This window comes from Pseudophryne corroboree, chromosome 2 (genome assembly GCF_028390025.1).
Source record: "Pseudophryne corroboree isolate aPseCor3 chromosome 2, aPseCor3.hap2, whole genome shotgun sequence".
Lineage (NCBI taxonomy): Eukaryota > Metazoa > Chordata > Amphibia > Anura > Myobatrachidae > Pseudophryne > Pseudophryne corroboree.
The window spans coordinates 418,635,677-418,658,596 of record NC_086445.1 but is presented as its reverse complement, the minus strand read 5'-3'; the positions used below and the strand labels follow the sequence as shown (position 1 = coordinate 418,658,596).

Sequence of the window (22,920 nt, the reverse complement as noted above, 5' to 3'; positions counted from 1 at the left end):
TGTCAGCAATCGGCGTACGAGGTTACATCCAGAAAATGTGGAGAAGATGATGTTCATTAAAATGAATTATAATCAATTCCTCCGCGGAGACATTGACCAGCAGCAATTGCCTCCACAAAGTACACAGGGAGCTGAGATGGTGGATTCCAGTGGGGACGAATTGATAATCTGTGAGGAGGGGGATGTACACGGTGATATATCGGAGGGTGAAGATGAGGTGGACATCTTGCCTCTGTAGAGCCAGTTTGTGCAAGGAGAGATTAATTGCTTCTTTTTTGGGGGGGGTCCAAACCAACCCGTCATATCAGTCACAGTCGTGTGGCAGACCCTGTCACTGAAATGATGGGTTGGTTAAAGTGTGCATGTCCTGTTTTGTTTATACAACATAAGGGTGGGTGGGAGGGCCCAAGGATAATTCCATCTTGCACCTCTTTTTTCTTTTCTTTTTCTTTGCATCATGTGCTGATTGGGGAGGGTTTTTTGGAAGGGACATCCTGCGTGACACTGCAGTGCCACTCCTAGATGGGCCCGGTGTTTGTGTCGGCCACTAGGGTCGCTAATCTTACTCACACAGTCAGCTACCTCATTGCGCCTCTTTTTTTCTTTGCGTCATGTGCTGTTTGGGGAGGGTTTTTTGGAAGGGCCATCCTGCGTGACACTGCAGTGCCACTCCTAGATGGGCCCGGTGTTTGTGTCGGCCACTAGGGTCGCTTATCTTACTCACACAGCGACCTCGGTGCAAATTTTAGGACTAAAAATAATATTGTGAGGTGTGATGTGTTCAGAATAGGCTGAAAATGAGTGTAAATTATGTTTTTTGAGGTTAATAATACTTTGGGATCAAAATTACCCCCAAATTCTATGATTTAAGCTGTTTTTTAGGGTTTTTTGAAAAAAACACCCGAATCCAAAACACACCCGAATCCGACAAAAAAAATTCGGTGAGGTTTTGCCAAAACGCGGTCGAACCCAAAACACGGCCGCGGAACCGAACCCAAAACCAAAACACAAAACCCGAAAAATTTCCGGCGCTCATCTCTAGTAATATCTCCAGCTTGCTATATTGGCTCAGATTTAAAAAGCCTTGGAGAGTGATACATTTTATGGTGATAAAGTACCAACCAATCAGCTCCTGTTAATTTTCAAACACAGCCTGTTACATGGCAGTTAGGAGCTGATTGGTTGGTACTTTATCACTCTCCAAGGCTCAATAAATCTGAGCCATTGTATCATACTACATTAATACATTGGGGGGTATGCAATTAGGTCCATTTTATTTAGCCTATGTGGAAAAACTGGACTTTTTGCTATTTTTAGGAAGAATGGGGTTTCGCCCTATTCAATAGCAGGGCTGGTTTTTCACCTAGGCGAAAAATTCAGCAGTAGCGAAAAACATGTGGATCGGTGAATCCACATGGTTTCTCACCTATGCTGGTGAAAACACGGCCATTTTCGTAGATTTTGAGGCATTTTTCACAACTGCCTTTTCACTAAAAAAAAAAGGTTAAAAAGCATTGGCAAAAATGCTTTAAAAACAGGTAAAAACGGGCCATAATTGAATAGGCAGGGGGGCAAAATCAATAACGCCGAGATTGCTGGAGCAAATTGAATACCCCCTTAGGTGTCCTAAACAAAGAGGTTAGTCCATCATAGATCACTGCTAAAATCTATTATTAATTAATTTTCTTTTTATTTAGATTTTATTTTGTACTTGCAAAATAATTAAAATGAAATTCAGAAATGATAGAGTTAAAATAAATATGGAGAACACGAATTTACAGTATACATATAGAGCACCAAAATCTAGCAATAAGAAAGTGCAGTTTAATAGTCCTCTGTCATTGATCTGCTATTGTTATATGCTAATGCAAGTTCTTATCCTTATTGAATGTCAGTATTCCATTGTGCTTTATATTGATCTCGTAATAATCTGCAGTTCCATATGTGACTACTGAGCACAGTGGGTATCTGTGATAGCTGCTATACTGAAATAAATACATATGTAGTGTGGGATAGAAAATGTCGCTTATTTACATCTTTACTTTTCCGTTTCTTATTCCAGTCATTTGTATTTTATTGTTGACTTTCAAGCTGTAAAAATGTAACTGTATCCAAAGCATTATTATGGACTTTTGTCCTGCAGGTGGCAGCATATGACTTTCAGCTTCCAGTAAACATCAACTTGAGCAGTGGATTATCTGATGCTGCTAGCTCTGTAGCTGTCACTCCAACCCTTTCAGAAAAGCATATTGTTGTTCCCAGGCCTCAGTCGGTGAATGTCATCACTCCTGCATGTAAAGTGAATGCCACTGGTACGTCTATAAACTTGTCTTTATGTATGTATAACCTTAAAATGGCCACACTTTCAGAAGTAGTAAACATGAACTTTCAGTACTCTGTTTATGCCTGTCGTCAGTGTACTGACAGCTTCTAAGTGCATAGTTCTGTTCTTGCAAAATCATTATCTCAAATGGCAAATGCCTCTTCTACAAAGCTTGTTTCCAAACAAAGCACAATTCTGCAGCATTACTCAGTTCTCCATATGTGGTGTAATATATTTACACAACATTGAGCCATTTCTAAAACAACAACAACAACAACAACAACAACAACAACAACAACAGCAACAACAACCGTTTAATGATATATATGGCAAAAAAAAATGTATTAGAGAAACATTGTATTGGTTAATCATTTCTGACAGCTGTGCAATGATGTGTGCCTAATATATAAAAGTGTGATTTTTTTTATGAAACAAGATCTTTTTCTTGCAATATACTTGAGTCCATGAAACTAGGCAATATTACATATACTGTATAATAGTGGGACTGTGCCTCAAAAAAAAAAAAAAAAAAAAAACAGTTTTAGAAGAGATTCCGCATATTGCATCAACAGAGATTCTTTTGTTGCCACTATTTGTAATTAAAATGTAGCTGGTGCAGCCAGGGCTGGCTCTACCATTAGGCAGGTTTAGGTGGCTGCCTAGGGGCGCCGGCTCTTAGAGGGCGCCACTTAATTCATCTATCTCAAAACTGAAGGATGTCTCTGTATGCGGCCTCCTTATTTTACACTATGCTGGAAGCTGCTGCCGGTCTAATCAGGTGCAGCCACCGCTATCAGGCTGCACCAGTGCCTCAGAGCTTCCTCTGTGCCAACAAAATTTTGTGACTTTGTTTACAATATGCTTTTTCACTTTAAAAGTCCTTGAGTGTTGTCCCTTTATATAAGTATAATGGTGCAGTTCACTCCAGCCCACCTAGTGGCCACCTGCATTTCCCTTTCGAGAGGCGGTGCTGGTGCTGGTGGTGGACGAGAGGGGGGAGGGGGGGGGCAGGGGTGTTCCAAGTTAGAGGGCACTAGACTGAAGCTTTGCCAAGGGTACAGTGAGACCTTGCACCGGCTCTGGGTGCAGCTGAGCGGTAGTGGGCTACTCTGTGATGCTGGCCTTGCTAAAGTAACCATAAACTAACAGTTTTGCCAACCCCTTTCAGTCTTATTGCACACGTGCAACCAAGGTCTTAAGGTGGGTACACACGTGACGATTGAACATCGCCCACAATGGGACCCGGTGGCGGCGTCAGCATCTGCAAGTGCATACACACTTGCCGATGCCAGCGGGGGTCGGGTAGCGGAGGATATGCTGCATTCGGTAGCATCACATCGCTAGCGACAGCCATAGATCTTCTTGCATGTACAAAAGATCTGAGGCTGTCGCTAGCGCCCCGCGGGTGTGCGCATCGTTCTCTTGCATACACACAAAACAATGTAAATGATTGGCCGTTCCATTAGATCGGGAACGCCCAGATTGTTTGTTCTATCATTCCGTGTGTATGCAACTTTATGCTGGGTACGCACTGGTAGATATATCTGCAGATATATCTATAGCCGGATCGGGCAGTGTGCTGTGCATACACATTCCCCGATCCGTTGTGACTGACGTCATGAACTGGGCAGGCATTTACATGCACCTGCCCAGTTCATCTGTCAATCACTGCCGACTGCTGCAGCTTGTGTACGGGCGGTCAGCTGACCGTCCGTACACACACAAAGATGTCATTGTGTGTACTGCAGGGCCAACGCGATATGTCTGAGAATGATGGCATCCACAGGCATATTGTTGGTACACACTGGCCAACGGGCCAGCTATATATCAGCCATTCAGTAGAAAGGCCGATATATTGGGCAGTGTGTACCCAGCATTAGAATGGCAGACATTTTATCTGAGTCATTGTATTGCCAGCATTAGTAATAGTGCTCCTGGAGTACTTCTATCATTAGCACCAATCTACAGAGCCATAGGTAAGATGGGAAATATTTTGTGAGACCATATAACCACCTACCTGCCTTCATAGATACTGGCATGAAAGTGATCCATCTGATCAGTCATTAAATCTCATGCAACACTAATTTCTCTATCGTCCTAAGTGGATGCTGGGGTTCCTGAAAGGACCATGGGGAATAGCGGCTCCGCAGGAGACAGGGCACAAAAAAGTAAAGCTTTACTAGGTCAGGTGGTGTGCACTGGCTCCTCCCCCCATGACCCTCCTCCAGACTCCAGTTAGATTTTGTGCCCGAACGAGAAGGGTGCAATCTAGGTGGCTCTCCTAAAGAGCTGCTTAGAGAAAGTTTAGTTTAGGTTTTTTTCTTTACAGTGAGTCCTGCTGGCAACAGGATCACTGCAACGTGGGACTTAGGGGGAAAGTAGTAAACTCACCTGCATGCAGAGTGGATTTGCTGCTTGGCTACTGGACACCATTAGCTCCAGAGGGATCGAACACAGGCCCAGCCGTGGAGTCCGGTCCCGGAGCCGCGCCGCCGACCCCCTTGCAGATGCTGAAGCGTGAAGAGGTCCGGAAACCGGCGGCTGAAGACTCCTCAGTCTTCATAAGGTAGCGCACAGCACTGCAGCTGTGCGCCATTTTCCTCTCAGCACACTTCACTGGGCAGTCACTGAGGGTGCAGAGCGCTGGGGGGGGGCGCTCTGAGAGGCAAATATAAACCTTATACAAGGCTAAAAATACCTCACATATAGCCCATAGGGGCTATATGGAGATATTTAACCCCTGCCTGACTGGAAAAATAGCGGGAGAAGAACCCGCCGAAAAAGGGGCGGGGCCTATCTCCTCAGCACACGGCGCCATTTTCTGTCACAGCTCCGCTGGTCAGAACGGCTCCCAGGTCTCTCCCCTGCACTGCACTACAGAAACAGGGTAAAACAGAGAGGGGGGGCACATTAATGGCTATATATATATATATTAAAGCAGCTATAAGGGAGCACTTAATATAAGGATATCCCTTGTATATATAGCGCTTTGTGGTGTGTGCTGGCAGACTCTCCCTCTGTCTCCCCAAAAGGGCTAGTGGGTCCTGTCTTCATTAGAGCATTCCCTGTGAGTTTGCGGTGTGTGTCGGTACGTGGTGTCGACATGTATGAGGACGATATTGGTGTGGAGGCGGAGCAATTGCCAAATATGCAGATGTCACCCCCCAGGGGGTCGACACCAGAATGGATGCCTTTATTTGTGGAATTACGTGATGGTTTATCTTCCCTTAAACAGTCAGTTGAGGACATGAGGCGGCCGGACAATCAATTAATGCCTGTCCAGGCGCCTCAAACACCGTCAGGGGCTGTAAAACGCCCTTTGCCTCAGTCGGTCGACACAGACCCAGACACGGACACTGATTCCAGTGACGACGGTAGAAATTCAAACGTATTTTCCAGTAGGGCCACACGTTATATGATTTTGGCAATGAAGGAGACGTTACATTTAGCTGATACTACAGATACCGTAAAACAGGGTATTATGTATGGTGTGAAAAAACTACAAACAGTTTTTCCTGAATCAGAAGAATTAAATGACGTGTGTGATGAAGCGTGGGTTGCTCCTGATAAAAAGTTGATAATTTCAAAAAAGTTATTGGCATTATACCCTTTCCCGCCAGAGGTTAGGGCGCGCTGGGAAACACCCCCTAAGGTGGACAAGGCGCTCACACGCTTATCCAAACAAGTGGCGTTACCCTCTCCTGAGACGGCCGCACTTAAGGATCCATCAGATAGAAAGATGGAAGTTATTCAAAAGAATATATACACACATGCAGGTGTTATACTACGACCAGCTATAGCAACTGCCTGGATGTGCAGTGCTGGAGTAGTTTGGTCAGAATCCCTGATTGAAAATATTGATACCCTAGATAGGGACAATGTTTTACTGTCGTTAGAACAAATAAAGGATGCATTTATCTATATGCGTGATGCACAGAGGGATATTTGCACACTGGCATCTCGGGTGAGTGCTATGTCCATTTCAGCCAGAAGAGCCTTATGGACACGACAGTGGACAGGCGATGCGGATTCAAAACGTCACATGGAGGTTTTGCCGTATAAAGGGGAGGAGTTATTTGGAGTTGGTCTATCAGACTTGGTGGCCACGGCTACTGCCGGGAAATCCACTTTTTTACCTCAAGTCACTCCCCAACAGAGAAAGGCACCGACCTTTCAACCGCAGCCTTTTCGCTCCTACAAAAATAAGAGAGCAAAGGGCTTGTCGTACCTGCCACGAGGCAGAGGAAGAGGGAAGAGACACCAACAGGCAGCTCCTTCCCAGGAACAGAAGCCCTCCCCGGCTCCTGCAAAAACCTCAGCATGACGCTGGGGCCTCTCAAGCGGACTCGGGGACAGTGGGGGGCCGTCTCAAAAATTACAGCGCGCAGTGGGCTCACTCGCAGGTAGACCCCTGGATCCTGCAGATAATATCTCAGGGGTACAGGTTGGAATTAGAGACGGATCCTCCTCATCGTTTCCTGAAGTCTGCCTTACCAACCGTCTCTTCCGAAAGGGAGAGGGTGTTGGAAGCCATTCACAAGCTGTACGCTCAGCAGGTGATAGTCAAAGTACCCCTATTACAACAAGGAAAGGGGTATTATTCCACTCTATTTGTGGTACCGAAGCCGGATGGCTCGGTAAGGCCTATTCTAAATCTGAAGTCCTTGAACCTCTACATAAAAAAGTTCAAGTTCAAGATGGAGTCACTCAGAGCAGTGATAGCGAACCTGGAAGAAGGGGACTTTATGGTATCCTTGGACATCAAGGATGCGTATCTACACGTTCCGATTTACCCCGCACACCAGGGGTACCTCAGGTTCATTGTTCAAAACTGTCACTATCAGTTTCAGACGCTGCCGTTCGGATTGTCCACGGCGCCTCGGGTCTTTACCAAGGTAATGGCCGAGATGATGATTCTTCTTCGAAGAAAAGGCGTATTAGTTATCCCATACTTGGACGATCTCCTAATAAGGGCAAGGTCCAGAGAACAGCTGGAGACAGCTTTAGCACTATCTCAAGAGGTGCTAAGACAACACGGGTGGATTCTGAATATTCCAAAATCCCATTTAATCCCGACAACTCGTCTGCTGTTCCTAGGAATGATTCTGGACACGGTTCAGAAAAAGGTTTTCCTTCCAGAGGAAAAAGCCAAGGAGTTATCCGATCTGGTCAGGAACCTCCTAAAACCAGGAAAAGTGTCAGTACATCAATGCACAAGAGTCCTGGGAAAAATGGTGGCTTCTTACGAAGCAATTCCATTCGGCAGATTCCATGCAAGAATATTCCAAAGGGATCTGTTGGACAAATGGTCAGGGTCGCATCTGCAGATGCACCTGCGAATAACCCTGTCACCAAAGACAAGGGTGTCACTTCTGTGGTGGTTGCAGAAGGCTCACCTATTAGAAGGCCGCAGATTCGGCATTCAGGATTGGATCCTGGTGACCACGGACGCCAGCCTGAGAGGCTGGGGAGCAGTCACACAAGGAAGAAACTTCCAGGGAGTATGGACGAGTCTGGAAAAGTCTCTTCACATAAACATTCTGGAACTAAGAGCAATCTACAATGCTCTAAGCCAGGCGGAACTTCTCCTGCAAGGAAAGCCGGTGTTGATTCAGTCGGACAACATCACGGCGGTCGCCCATGTAAACAGGCAGGGCGGCACAAGAAGCAGGAGTGCAATGGCAGAAGCTGCCAAGATTCTTCGCTGGGCGGAGAATCACGTGATAGCACTGTCAGCAGTGTTCATCCCGGGCGTGGACAACTGGGAAGCAGACTTCCTCAGCAGACACGATCTTCATCCGGGAGAGTGGGGTCTACATCCAGAAGTCTTCAACATGTTAATAGACCGTTGGGAAAGACCAATTGTAGACATGATGGCGTCTCGCCTCAACAAGAAACTGGACAAATATTGCGCCAGGTCAAGAGATCCACAGGCAATAGCTGTGGACGCACTGGTAACTCCTTGGGTGTACCAGTCAGTGTATGTGTTTCCTCCTCTGCCGCTCATACCAAAGGTATTGAAGATCATACGGCAAAGAAGAGTAAGAACAATACTAGTGGTTCCGGATTGGCCGAGAAGGACTTGGTATCCGGAACTTCAAGAGATGCTCACGGACGAACCGTGGCCTCTACCTCTGAGAAGGGACCTGCTACAGCAGGGTCCCTGTCTTTTTCAAGACTTACCGCGGCTGCGTTTGACGGCATGGCGGTTGAACGCCAGATCCTAAAAGGGAAAGGCATTCCAGAAGAAGTCATTCCTACCTTGATTAAGGCACGGAAGGAAGTCACCGTGAAACATTATCACCGCATTTGGCGAAAATATGTAGCGTGGTGCGAGGATCGGAGGGTTCCGACGGAGGAATTCCAACTGGGTCGTTTCCTACATTTCCTGCAATCAGGATTATCTATGGGTCTCAAATTGGGATCCATTAAGGTTCAAATTTCGGCCCTGTCAATATTCTTCCAAAAAGAATTGGCCTCTGTCCCTGAGGTCCAGACTTTTGTCAAGGGAGTACTGCATATACAGCCTCCTGTGGTGCCTCCGGTGGCACCGTGGGATCTAAATGTAGTTTTAGATTTCCTCAAATCCCATTGGTTTGAACCATTGAAAAAGGTGGATTTGAAATATCTCACATTGAAAGTGACTATGTTACTAGCCCTGGCCTCTGCCAGGAGAGTATCTGAATTGGCGGCTTTATCTTATAAAAGTCCTTATCTAATCTTCCATTCGGATAGGGCAGAACTGCGGACTCGTCCGCATTTTCTCCCTAAAGTGGTATCAGCATTTCATCTGAACCAACCTATTGTGGTGCCTGCGGCCACTAGCGACTTGGAGGACTCCAAGTTGTTGGACGTTGTCAGAGCCTTAAAAATATACATTGCAAGGACGGCTGGAGTCAGAAAATCTGACTCGCTGTTTATATTGTATGCACCCAACAAGTTGGGCGCACCTGCTTCTAAGCAGTCGATTGCTCGTTGGATTTGTAACACAATTCAACTTGCACATTCTGTGGCAGGCCTGCCACAGCCTAAAACTGTAAAAGCCCACTCCACAAGGAAGGTGGGCTCATCTTGGGCGGCTGCCCGAGGGGTCTCGGCATTACAACTCTGCCGAGCAGCTACGTGGTCGGGGGAGAACACGTTTGTAAAATTTTACAAATTTGATACCCTGGCAAAGGAGGACCTGGAGTTCTCTCATTCGGTGCTGCAGAGTCATCCGCACTCTCCCGCCCGTTTGGGAGCTTTGGTATAATCCCCATGGTCCTTTCAGGAACCCCAGCATCCACTTAGGACGATAGAGAAAATAAGAATTTACTTACCGATAATTCTATTTCTCGGAGTCCGTAGTGGATGCTGGGCGCCCATCCCAAGTGCGGATTATCTGCAATACTTGTACATAGTTATTGTTAACTAATTCGGGTTATTGTTAAGGAGCCATCTTTAAGAGGCCCTTTCTGTTGTCATACTGTTAACTGGGTTTAGATCACAAGTTGTACGGTGTGATTGGTGTGGCTGGTATGAGTCTTACCCGGGATTCAAAATGCCTCCCTTATTGTGTATGCTCGTCCGGGCACAGTACCTAACTGGAGTCTGGAGGAGGGTCATGGGGGGAGGAGCCAGTGCACACCACCTGACCTAGTAAAGCTTTACTTTTTTGTGCCCTGTCTCCTGCGGAGCCGCTATTCCCCATGGTCCTTTCAGGAACCCCAGCATCCACTACGGACTCCGAGAAATAGAATTATCGGTAAGTAAATTCTTATTATATATGAGATGCGACCATGCCAGGCTGGTGGCCGCTGATGGTAAATATGCCTGTTACTTACAACATGTGGAAACTAGTGCTTCTCTATGTGTAACAGGCCTTTCAGCTAAATAAATAAGCCCCAATAGGAGAAAGCACGGTACTGTAACTTTTAGAGAGAAACACAAAATCAATGGAGAGATAAAGAAAGTACACACAACTCGGGGGAGGTGGTGGTCGGTAGTTTGGGCAAACAAACAAGCAACAACAACAACAACAACAACAACAACAACAACGTGCTTACAACACTGACATACTATAAATATCAGGATGGCATAAATCTGACAGAGTTTTAGAATAAATAAAAAGACAGATATCAAAATTCAATAGACTCTCAAACGATGCTTAGCAAATACTGCATTTAGACCCTCCAAATCGATGGCGATGTCCAACATTTTGGTTCAGAAGTCAAATATGATTCTTAGTACATTTTACCCCCTAGTCTTCATATAGGAGTCAACTAATAAATAGATCTTCATTAGTGTTTGCTGTAAAATATTAAAATGAATCTCAACGGAATAGCTATTTCAACTATGAATCCTTCCCACAGTTTTACAACAACTGCTCAGATTCTCCTCTACCAAGATTACATTTGAACTACCGGCTAAAATGCTTGATCTGGGCATTGCAGATGACTCTTTATGCTCCCAGGTAAGACTCTCATGCACAATATTTGAAGAGAAATATCTTTGAAGTTCAGGGTTATCATAATTCAGAGAATATGATGAATTAAGAAGAGCTCCCCAAAGCAATATTAAGTCTAATTCATACGGTAATAAGATATGGATATACAGTACTGGCCTAGATGCAAAGGCAAATTTCTAAGGTTTGCATTTATTCTTGCTTAAAAATAAGAATATTTTATATTCTGTGCATATTTTGCTGATATTTTAACATTTACATAAAAATATAAACATACAACGTTATGCTGCAAGAGAAAAACCTGTAATGTATATCTACTGTATACTTAACCCTTGAATGTCCATAGGGTAGTTTTCTAACAGTGAAATTATAGCAATTTTCCTTTGTGCTGATTAAATGACAATACATTTTTTGTGAGGGTATCGTAAATACATATATTATTATTATTATTTCTCTTACGTCCTAGAGGATGCTGGGGACTCCGTAAGGACCATGGGGGTATAGACAGGCTTCGCAGGAGATAGGGCACCTAAAAAGAACTTTGACTATGGGTGTGCACTGGCTCCTCCCTCTATGCCCCTCCTCCAGACCTCAGTTAGATCTTGTGCCCAGAGGAGAAAGGGTACAATGCAGAGAGCTCTCCAGTTTTCTGTTTTAAAGAATTTTGTTAGATTTTTTATTTTCAGGGAGTCCTGTTGGCAACAGGCTCCCTGCATCGTGGGACTGAGGAGAGAGAAACAGAGCTGGCTTGTCAAGTTGGGCACTGTTTCTAAGGCTACTTCACACCATTAGCTTCAGAGGGAGTCGGAACACAGGTCTCACCTGGGGTTCGTCCCGGAGCCGCGCCGCCGTCCTCCTCACAGATGCCGAAGATAGAAGCCAGGTGAGTATGAGAAGGCAAGAAGAGATCAGGCGGCAGAAGACATCAGATCTTCATGAGGTAAGCGCGCATCGGTAAGCTGCGCGCCATTGCTCCCAGTAGTACACACACAAGCAGGCACTGAAGGGTGCAGGGCGCAGGGGGGGGGGGCGCCCTGGGCAGCAATATTCCTCATTTTGTGGCAATATAAGCAGGATTAGGCTGTGGCACAGTTAATCCACAAATCCCCCGCCATTTTTTATATAAGTTTACTGGGACCGAAGCCCGCCCTTCGGGTGGGCGGGGCTTGATCCTCAGCACTAACCAGCGCCATTTTCTCCACAGAAACTGCACGAGGAAAAGCTGGCTCCCTGATCTCTCCCCTGCTGAACCTTCACAGGCTGGAAAAAAGAGGAGGGGGGCACTTTGGAGACGCAGTGAGTGGGAATTAAGGCTATATATATAAAAAGCGCTATCTGGTATATATATTCCAGTGTTTTTAAGCGCTGGTGTGTGCTGGCATACTCTCTCTCTGTCTCTCCTAAGGGCCTGGTTTGGGTTTTGTCCCCTTATAGGTTAATCCCTGTGTGTGGGGGGTGTCGGTACGTGTGTGTAGACATGTCTGAGGCGGAAGGCTTCTCCAAGGAGGCGGTGGAGCAAATGAGTAGTGTGTCCCCGTCGGTTGTGCCGACTTCGGATTGGATGGACATGTGGCATATGTTGAATGCAAGTGTGGCATCTTTACATAAAAGGCTTGATATGGCTGAATTAGGGGGGACATCAGGGGGTCAATCCTCGGATTGGACCGACTCACAGGGCCCGTCGGGGTCTCAAAAGCGTCCCTTAACACAAGACACTACTACCGACACGGATTCTGACTCCAGTGTCGACTACGACGAAGTAAAATTGCACCCGAGGGTGAATAAAACCATTCAGTGTATGATTGTGGCAATAAGGGATGTGTTACATATTGAGGATGAACCCTTGGTCCCCGACACAAGGGTACACATGTTTAAGGAAAAGAAACAGATTATTAATTTTCCCACATCTCATGAATTAAATGATTTCTTTGGGAAAGCTTGGGAGACTCCGGAAAAGAGACCACAGATCCCCAAAAGAATTTATATGGCATACCCCTTCCCTAAGCAGGACAGGGAGATTTTGGAATCATCCCCCACTGTGGACAAGGCCCTGACGCGCTTGTCCAAGAAAGTGGCGCTACCGTCTCCTGACACAGCGGCCCTTAAGGACCCTGCAGATAGCAGGCAAGAAACTACATTAAAGTGTATTTATTCTCATACGGGGGCTGTGCTAAGACCGACAATTGCGTCGGCATGGGTGTGTAGCGCAGTTGCAGCGTGGACAGATGAGCTGACAGATCACTTTGATAATATGGATAAGGATACTATATTCTTAACTCTAGCCCATATAAAAGACGCAGTCTTATTTATGAGGGATGCTCAAAGGGACATTGGATTGCTGGCTTCTAGGGCCAATGCCATGTCTATCTCAGCGAGAAGATCCTTATGGACTCGCCAATGGACGGGTGATGCGGATTCCAAAAAACATATGGAAGTACTACCCTATAAGGGTGATGTATTGTTTGGGGATGGGCTGACGGACCTGGTTTCCACAGCTACAGCAGGTAAATCAAATTTTTTACCATATATTCCCCAACAGCAAAAGAAAGTAACACCCTATCAGATGCAGTCCTTTCGGTCGCACAAGTCCAAAAGAGGTCGGGGATCCTCTTTCCTCGTCAGAGGTAAGGGCAGAGGCAAAAGAGTACCTGCTTCGGCAGGTACCCAGGAACAAAAGTCCTCCCCGGCTGCTCCAAAACCCACAGCATGACGCTGGGGCTCCCCTGAGGGAGTCCGCACCGGTGGGGGCACGTCTTCGACTTTTCAGTCAGGCCTGGGTCAGATCAGACCTGAATCCCTGGGTGTTGGAAATAGTTTCCCAGGGGTACAAACTGGAATTCGAGGAGGTGCCCCCGCGCCGATTTTTCAAATCGGCCCTACCAGCTTCCACATCGGAAAGGGTTGTAGTGTTAGCTGCAATTCAAACGCTGTGTATACAGCAAGTGATAATCAAGGTTCCCCTGCACCAGCAGGGAAGAGGTTACTACTCAACCCTATTTGTGGTCAGAAACCGGACGGTTCGGTCAGACCTATTTTGAATCTGAAATCCCTAAACCTGTACATAAAAAGATTCAAATTCAAAATGGAATCACTCAGAGCGATAATAGCCAACATGGAGGAGGGGGAGACCTGCTAAAACCGAAAAGGGTGTCAGTTCACCAATGCACTCGAGTTCTGGGAAAAATGGTGGCGGCCTACGAGGCCATTCCCTTCGGAAGGTTCCATGCAAGGACTTTTCAATGGGACCTTCTGGACAAGTGGTCCGGGTCCCATCTGCACTTACATCGGAAAATAAATCTGTCCCCAGGGGCCAGAGTGTCTCTCCTGTGGTGGTTGCAAAGTGCTCACCTGCTGGAGGGTCGCCGGTTCGGAATTCAGGACTGGATCCTGGTTACCACGGACGCGAGCCTCCGAGGATGGGGAGCGGTCACACAGGGAAAAATTTTTCAGGGACTTTGGTCAGACCAGGAGTCCTGTCTACACATCAATGTGTTGGAACTCATGGCCATTTACAACGGCCTTCGACAAGCGGAGAGTCTTCTTCGAAACCTACCGGTTCTGATTCAATCAGACAATGTCACAGCAGTGGCTCGTGTGAACCGCCAAGGCGGGGCAAGAAGCAGAGTCGCGATGGCGGAAGCCACCAGGATTCTTCGCTGGACGGAAAATCATGTAAGCGCTCTGTCGGCTGTCTTCATTCCGGGAGTGGACAACTGGGAAGCAGACTTCCTCAGCAGACACGATCTCCATCCAGGAGAGTGGGGACTCCATCAAGAAGTCTTTACAGACATAACACGTCTTTGGGGAACTCCTCAAATAGACATGATGGCGTCACGCCTCAACAAAAAGCTTCGGAGGTATTGTGCCAGGTCTCGGGACCCTCAGGCAGTGGCAGTAGACGCTCTGATAACACCATGGGTGTTCAAATCGGTCTACGTGTTTCCTCCTCTTCCTCTCATCACAAAAGTGTTGAGGATCATAAGGCAAAGAAGAGTACAGACGATACTCGTTGTCCCAGACTGGCCGCGAAGGGCCTGGTACTCAGATCTACAAGAGATGCTCACAGGAGATCCCTGGCCTCTTCCTCTGAGGGAAGACCTGTTGCAACAGGGGCCCTGTGTATTTCAGGACTTACCGCGGTTACGTTTGACGGCATGGCGGTTGAATGCCGAATCCTAGCGAAAAAGGGGATTCCGGAAGAGGTCATCCCTACTTTAATAAAGGCTAGGAAGGAGGTGACGGTTAAGCATTATCACCGTATCTGGCGAAAGTATGTGTCTTGGTGTGAGACCAAGAATGCACCTACGGAAGATTTTCATCTGGGTCGTTTTCTCCACTTCCTACAGACAGTGGTGGATATGGACCTGAAATTAGGCTCTGTTAAGGTTCAGATTTCGGCCCTCTCGATTTTCTTTCAGAAGGAATTGGCTTCTCTTCCAGAAGTCCAGACATTTGTAAAGGGAGTGCTACACATCCAGCCTCCTTTTATGCCTCCAGTGGCACCGTGGGACCTCAATGTGGTGTTGCAGTTCCTAAAATCACACTGGTTTGAACCACTTAACAAGGTTGAGTTGAAATTTCTTACTTGGAAGGTGGTCATGTTGTTGGCCTTGGCATCAGCAAGGCGAGTATCAGAATTGGCGGCTTTGTCACACAAAAGCCCCTAATTGATTTTTCATGTGGATCGAGCTGAATTGAGGACACATCCGCAATTTTTGCCTAAGGTGGTTTCTTCATTCCATGTGAATTAACCTATTGTGGTGCCTGTGGCTACAAGTGACCTGGAGGATTCCAGATCCCTGGACGTAGTCAGGGCCTTAAAGATTTATGTAGCCAGGACGGCTAGAATTAGGAAAACAGAGGCTCTGTTTGTCCTGTATGCGGCCAATAAGATTGGCGCACCTGCTTCGAAGCAGACTATTGCTCGCTGGATCTGTAATACGATTCAGCAGGCTCACTCTACGGCTGGATTGCCGGTACCAAATTCGGTTAAGGCCCATTCCACTAGGAAGGTGGGCTCTTCTTGGGCGGCTGCCCGAGGCATCTCGGCATTACAACTTTGCCGAGCGGCGACTTGGTCGGGGTCAAACACTTTTGCTAAATTCTACAAGTTTGATACCCTGGCTGATGAGGACCTAGCGTTTGCTCAGTCGGTGCTGCAGAGTCATACGCACTCTCCCGCCTGATTGGATGCTTTGGTATAAACCCCATGGTCCTTACGGAGTCCCCAGCATCCTCTAGGACGTAAGAGAAAATAAGATTTTAAACCTACCGGTAAATCTATTTCTCCTAGTCCGTAGAGGATGCTGGGCGCCCGTCCCAGTGCGGAAACTCTGCAAGACTTGTATATAGTTGTTGCTTACATAAGGGTTATGTTACAGTTGAAATCGGTCTTGGACCGTTACTGTTGTTGTTCATACGGTTAACTGGTTATGTATGATCCAGGTTACATGGTATGATTGGTGTGGGCTGGTATGAATCTTGCCCTTGGATTTCTAAATCCTGCCTTGTATTGTCCATCTCCTCAGGGCACAGTTCTCTAACTGAGGTCTGGAGGAGGGGCATAGAGGGAGGAGCCAGTGCACACCCATAGTCAAAGTTCTTTTTAGGTGCCCTATCTTCTGCGGAGCCCGTCTATACCCCCATGGTCCTTACGGAGTCCCCAGCATCCTCTACGGACTAGGAGAAATAGATTTACCGGTAGGTTTAAAATCTTATTTTTTAGATGGATTTTTTTTGAGCATTTTTGAGCAATAGTCTTTGCTTTTTGCTATTAGAAAAAACTAGATTATAGGAAAAATATACCTTTTCGTGTTTGTGCTCACAATTAAATTCAAGCAATTAGTCATCCCAAGACATATGTGCTTACATGGTTTCCAGTGTCTATACATGTGTGTGTGTGTGTGTGTGTGTGTGTTATTTTTCCCTTTTATTTACATTATTTTATTATGTCATTACTTCAGGGATACAGGTTGAATTTATGGCATATATAGTAGGTCCATATAAACCTATTGATAGGCGCTAATGAGTTTGAGCATTAAAAGAAAATTTCTATCATATGATATGTATTACTCAGTTGTATAATATACTTAGAAGCTTAAACTCAAATGTCTGTCTTTAAATGATAATTCTTCGGCTTCAGACTAAGGCTAGGGCCACACATAGCGGCCCGCTTGGCCGGGAGGGTTTTTTTGGGGTCCACACAGATCTTGTTCTGCGGAATCCCACAGAACAGGATCCGGTCAGTGACACACAGGATTTTATAGAACACAGTGTGGCACAGCCGCACTGTGTGAACACATACATTGAAATGTATGTGTTCACACTGAAATCTCGTCATCCTGCCGTCAGGCCCAACTGCAGCACGCTGTGGTTGGATCCAGCGGCTGCAGGACTGCCGCATATGTGTGAGCACCTGCATAGGCGCCCATGTGCAGTCTCCTTCCGGCCCAAGCAGGTCCCGCTAAACAGGATCCACTTGGGCGATATGTGTGGCCCTACCCTTAGGAGTGAATACCATTCCTAGCGAAGGCTATATGTAAACAGTGGAAACAATACCCAAACTTGCTCCCCTTATGGCCCCTTTTAGCACCCAGCTCTCAGATTTTTGCTTGCATTCCTATGGAGCTGAAAACAAAAATCCGAAAGTTGGTGGTATTGTAAGAGCGTCATAGTGCTGCACTTACTCACAGGGAGTAGGATTGACACCCTTAGAATTTTTTTTCCCTTTTTTGCTGCTTTTCTTTTATACTGTTAATCAACACAGAGCATGCATAAAACACATAAAAAAAGAAAAATGATTCATTGGTATATTTTTGGCCCTCCATATTAGCAGTAATGAGAAATATATATAACATTACCAGGGAAAAATGTGCACACTGGTCCCGATTCCAAGTTGGACGGATCTCTCTTTACAGGTGCAAGCAATTAATTTTTGCGTACAGCAATCTATGTTGAACACCGGTGGATTTTAAATGTTAGGATAGATTATAATTGGAAGAGATGCCTGATAGCTCAACTCTAAATTAGAATTTAAAATAAAGCGGCAGTATTATATACTGTATGAATGCATCTGTTTTATCCAGGTAAAAAGTTGAACCCTTTGGCTGGATTTGCTTCAAACTGTAAGAGGACAATTTTTTGGATAATCGTGTAAATGTCTCAAAAACTAACATTCCTTATTGTGGCAATTTGGAATGTTATTTTGGGTTACTTTATTAAGGGCCAGTTACCGGGGCACAGGCTTTGATAAGAGCCCATCCCAGCGATACAAAAAAAATTGAGTACTAGCTAACCACTTCTGAGTTCCGACCCTTATGCGCAACATGTAAATACTGTACAAAGTGGAATAGTTACTATGAGCATCGCAAACAGTTCTAACCCACCTGGCAGGCATCAGTGGTTCCATCTCCAGATGTTGTTAGCTTTCACAGGCAAGCTCCAAAAACATTGGGTTTTCAGAGCTTTAGAAATTGCTTAAATGCAACGTCTATACATTGTTTTAGAATGGTGATGTGTTGCAAATGTGTGTTAAAGAGCAAATTTGTTTAATTTACTGTAACTCAAGTGGAAAATGCGGTTTCCCCATCATTTACAGGGCCACACAGCTTGATAAATAGATCCCTAATTAATAATTGAAAGATTTTGGATTACTTTGATGAATGTTTAAGCACTTCACAAATTATTTTTATGTTCTAATTACTTTTGGTTTTAGGCACTTGAACTAGGCAACATATCAAAGCAGTCCGTGACATGGAGGTTAAATCTTGATCAGATTGGGGAAACTACGAAGAGTGGAATGTTTACATTTAGTAAACACTCAGGGTTGCTCGCACCAGGGGAAATCAGTAGGATCACAGTTAAATTCTGTCCTAGTGAGTATAAAGAAATTTTTTTTTCTCCTTTTCACATAAATGTTTTAGATGTATTTTCTTTAAAACATGTATTGGATGCTGAGGTTTTTATTCTGTTGGGCTATATGTACTATTTTAATGGCCTATCTATAAATCAATTTATAAGTTGCTCTGTGAACTCAGTGAACCTCACTTAGATGTCAATATTTGTTTCCATATTGCACATGGGCACCAAATAATACAGAATTCTGAACCCACTTGCAATAGTCAATATGAGAAATTATGAACACATGACTTGTATTTCAATATCTTTGGGCAGATACCTGCATGTTCTGGGGATGTTTCATAGATGTAACAGAAATTGGATATGGATTTGATAGAGGGGAATAAAGCACAGCTCTTATTTATTGTTGTTTTGTCAACTGAAAGACATTATTATGTCAGTGTTGAAAAGGTTGATTTTGAGGTGGCGAGTGGACATCTAAGACAAGATGACATAAACACATTAAGTAACATAGGCTAATACAATGAGAAATTTAGAGGGGAAAGGTAAATTTGGTTGTCCTCCACATAGACCTTTTCGATTTCCAAGAGTAGTGATATAAATAGGAGAGAGTCTAGGACTGAAACTTGTAGTGCTTTAACTGATAGAAGAGGCAAGAGGAAGGTGGACCCAAAGAAACAAACACTGAAGGAGCAACATGATAAGTGTTACTAGAATCAGGATATAATTGGATGTGGGCCTGCGCTTGGGCTCCATAAAAGTCCAGATTTCGGCCTTATTCATTTTCTTCCAGAAACAATTGACTGCTCTCCCTGAGGTTTAGACATTCTTGAAAGCACCTTGGGATCTTAATGTGGTGCTGCAGTTCCTGCAATCGGATTGGTTCGAGCCTTTACAGGAGGTTGAGGTCAAGTTTCTTACTTGGAAAGTGGTCACATTGTTGGCTTTGGCATCTGCTAGACGTGTGTCCGCATTGGGGGCATTGTCCTGCAAGAGCCCCTACTTGATTTTCCATGAAGATAGAGCTGAGCTCAGAATGCGTCAGCAGTTTCTTCCAAAGGTTGTGTCTGTTTTTTATATCAACCAACCTGTTGTGGTGCCAGTGACTACTGACTCCTCAATTACTTCAAAATCCTTGGATGTTGTAAGGGCTTTGAAGATTTATGTGAAGAGAACTTTTCGTCACAGAAAGTCGGGCGCTCTGTTTGTCCTTTATGATCCCAACAAGGTTGGGTGTCCTGCTTCTAAGCAGACAATTTCTCGCTGGATCAGGTTTACTATCCAGCATGCTTATTCTACGGCAGGCTTGGCGTGTCCAAAATATGTTAAGGCCCACTCTACTCGTAAAGTGGGTTCTTCCTGGGCGGCTGCCCAGGGTGTCTCAGCTTTACAGCTTTGCAGAGCGGCTACTTCGTCAGGATCGAACACGTTTGCTAAGTTCTACAAGTTCGATACTTTGGTCTCTGAGGACCTAAAGTTTGGTCAGTCGGTTCTGAAGGAGCCTCCGCGCTCTCCGTCCCGTACTGGGAGCTTTGGTACATCCCAATGGTACTAATGTGGACCCCAGCATCCTCTAGGACGTAAGAGAAAATAGGATTTTAATTACCTACCGGTAACTCCTTTTCTTGTAGTCCGTAGAGGATGCTGGGTGCCTGCCCAGTGCTTCGTTTTCCTGCATTTGTTACTTAGTTAAGTACTGCATTGTTACTTGGTTAAGTACTGCATTGTTACTTGGTTAAGTACTGTTGTTCAGCCGTTGCTGCATTGTTTCAAGCTGGTTAGCTTGTTTTTCTGTTTTGTGTGAGCTGGTGTGAATCTCACCACTATCTGTGTATTTCCTTCTCTCAAAGTATGTCCGTCTCCTTGGGCACAGTTTCTAGACTGAGTCTGGTAGGAGGGGCATAGAGGGAGGAGCCAGCCTACACTATTAATTTCTTAAAGTGCCCATGGCTCCCAAGGGACCCGTCTATACCCCATGGCACTAATGTGGACCCCAGCATCCCCTACGGACTACGAGAAAAGGATTTACCGGTAGGTAATGAAAATCCTATTATTACATACTGTATAAAACAACAGTGGTCTATGAATTAGAAAGGTTACACAAATGCTCTAGAAACTATTCACTTTGCCTAATTGATTTGTAATGCTACAGTACATATAGTAACACATACAGTGTAATAGACTCGGTTATTAATGGTTGTTTCTCCATTTTGGACAGCTGATCTTGGGAATTATGCTGCTGAGGTACCAGTAATTGTGAATGATACTGACAGTCACTATACGCTACTCAATTTGTTGGGAAGCTGCAAGAAACCAGGGCTAACCTTTGACCCGCCACTCGTCTTCCTAACTCCTGTACCCTTGGATACAGAAGTGCAAGCACTGGTTGAGATCACTCCAACAGATTTTTTGAGGTATATTTTGATTCAATAAGGAGAGTATGGTACACATTTAAATAATCATTATTATTATTATTATTATTATTATTAAGTTTACTAGTATTTTTATTTATAACCATTATTTCTATAGTGCCAGCAGATTTTGTAGTGCTTTGCAAAGAATATTTCATCGTTCACATTAGTTCCTACCATACAAATATACACATTCATACATTAACCTAACAGTAGTTTTTGTAGATCATAATCAATGAAGTATACTGCATTTTTTATAACAATAAGAAAGAAATGTAACCTCACTTAGCCCCAGCTGACTTGCAGGAGGAACTTATCTGTCCATGCCAGCTATTAATTTCCGATAGACAGTTGTGAAGTATTTTTCTCCTGAGAGACAATGTATTTTACACTTTTGTTATATGACAAGTAAACCTATCAGTTAAAAATAATTGTCTTTAAAAGCAAACTTGATGTTCCAATGTAAACTTACTGGAATATAGCACCCTTTTCCTTTTTTTGTATTTCATCTACTGATTTGTAAAGCGCAACAGAATATGCTGCGCTATATAAGAAACTGTTAATAAATAAATAAATAAATAATAAATAAATACTGTATACAGTAGCTGGTCCATGCTTTGTACAGATATGTCATACACTGGTGCTTAATAGCCCCGCTCTGTGCTCCAGGTTCTGACTTTTCGATCAAGTTGAGCATCTTACTGTGGGTGTGGTTCGTTTTATCGACAGTGTCTAGGTCGACAATGTTTAGGTCGACCACTATAGGTCGACAGTCACAAGGTCGACATGGATGGAAGGTCGACATGGTTTCTAGGTCGACATGTGCTAGGTCGACAGGTCTAAAGGTCGACATGAGGATTTTTTTTTTTTTTTGGTGTCGTTTTCTTCGTAAAGTGACCGGGATCCCAAATTAGTGCACCGCGTTCGCTCGCCATGCCTCGGGCATGGTGCCTTCGCTCCGCTACCGCTTCGCTCGGCACACTTTACCGTTCCAATCGTAGTCCACATGGATCGTTAAGTATGAAAAAATCCCCCCCCCCCAAAAAAATGTTAAAAACTCATGTCGACCTTTAGACCTGTCGACCTAGCACATGTCGACCTAGAAACCCTGTCGACCTTCCATCCATGTCGACCTAGTGACTGTCGACCTATAGTGGTCGACCTAAACATTGTCGACCTAGACACTGTCGATCTTCAGACCGGATCCCCTTACTGTATGTGTAAATGAATAAAACAACTGGAAGTGACAAAACTACTTTGCTAGATTACACAGATAAGTTTGATGTGTGACATTTGTATATCTGTGTGCCACAAGTCTGCATCTGTATAAGGAGCGCTATCTTACTGTATGTGGGTAAAACAAATTCCTGTCTGCTTAAAGTCACAGCCTGGTGTCTCTAGTACACTGTGTGGGGCATTCCGCTGATTCTGCAATGCATATAATGCCAGCACTATAACAGGACACCACTGATCCCTGTGCTTCACCTGCCCCCTGAATGGGCCACAAGCTACAGTATCATAACTAATTGCCCCAGGGGGCAGTTGGGTGGGTCTATTGATCAGCTCACTAGCTGCTGCTCAGATTGTCTTACAGACTCTCCAAGTAGCAGCATAGCTCTCACAGAACTAGGGAAGAAGACGTAGCGTCTTTCCCCACACATTGCAGGAGCTGTGAGTTGGAGCAGGACATGGGTTGCCGTGGAGGGCACGTGTGGCTGGTACTGCCAACAGGCTGTCCCACCATGTACGGCTGCACTAGCCAGACACCCCTCCTTACAGCCCTGTATAATGCACCAAATGTAAAGAAATATATGGTGTGCTACTCCTCTCGGAGCATCTCAGTTAAACCCGGGTGACTTGCGCAATATGACATATAGATACTAGGT

The 22,920-nt window shown here is 45.0% G+C and overlaps 1 protein-coding gene across 6 annotated transcripts in view; it reads left to right on the top strand.

Moving 5' to 3' along the window:
• CFAP47 (cilia and flagella associated protein 47) overlaps nucleotides 1-22,920 on the top strand; it is a 1,065,013-nt gene that overhangs the window by 315,004 nt on the left and 727,089 nt on the right. For all 6 annotated transcript variants that reach the window (XM_063953487.1, XM_063953488.1, XM_063953489.1 and 3 more), the window contains exons 23-26: nucleotides 2,144-2,312; nucleotides 10,675-10,775; nucleotides 18,481-18,640; nucleotides 20,842-21,037. In XM_063953487.1, coding sequence (XP_063809557.1) covers nucleotides 2,144-2,312; nucleotides 10,675-10,775; nucleotides 18,481-18,640; nucleotides 20,842-21,037 — 626 coding nt within the window. The remainder of the gene's footprint in view (nucleotides 1-2,143; nucleotides 2,313-10,674; nucleotides 10,776-18,480; nucleotides 18,641-20,841; nucleotides 21,038-22,920) is intronic.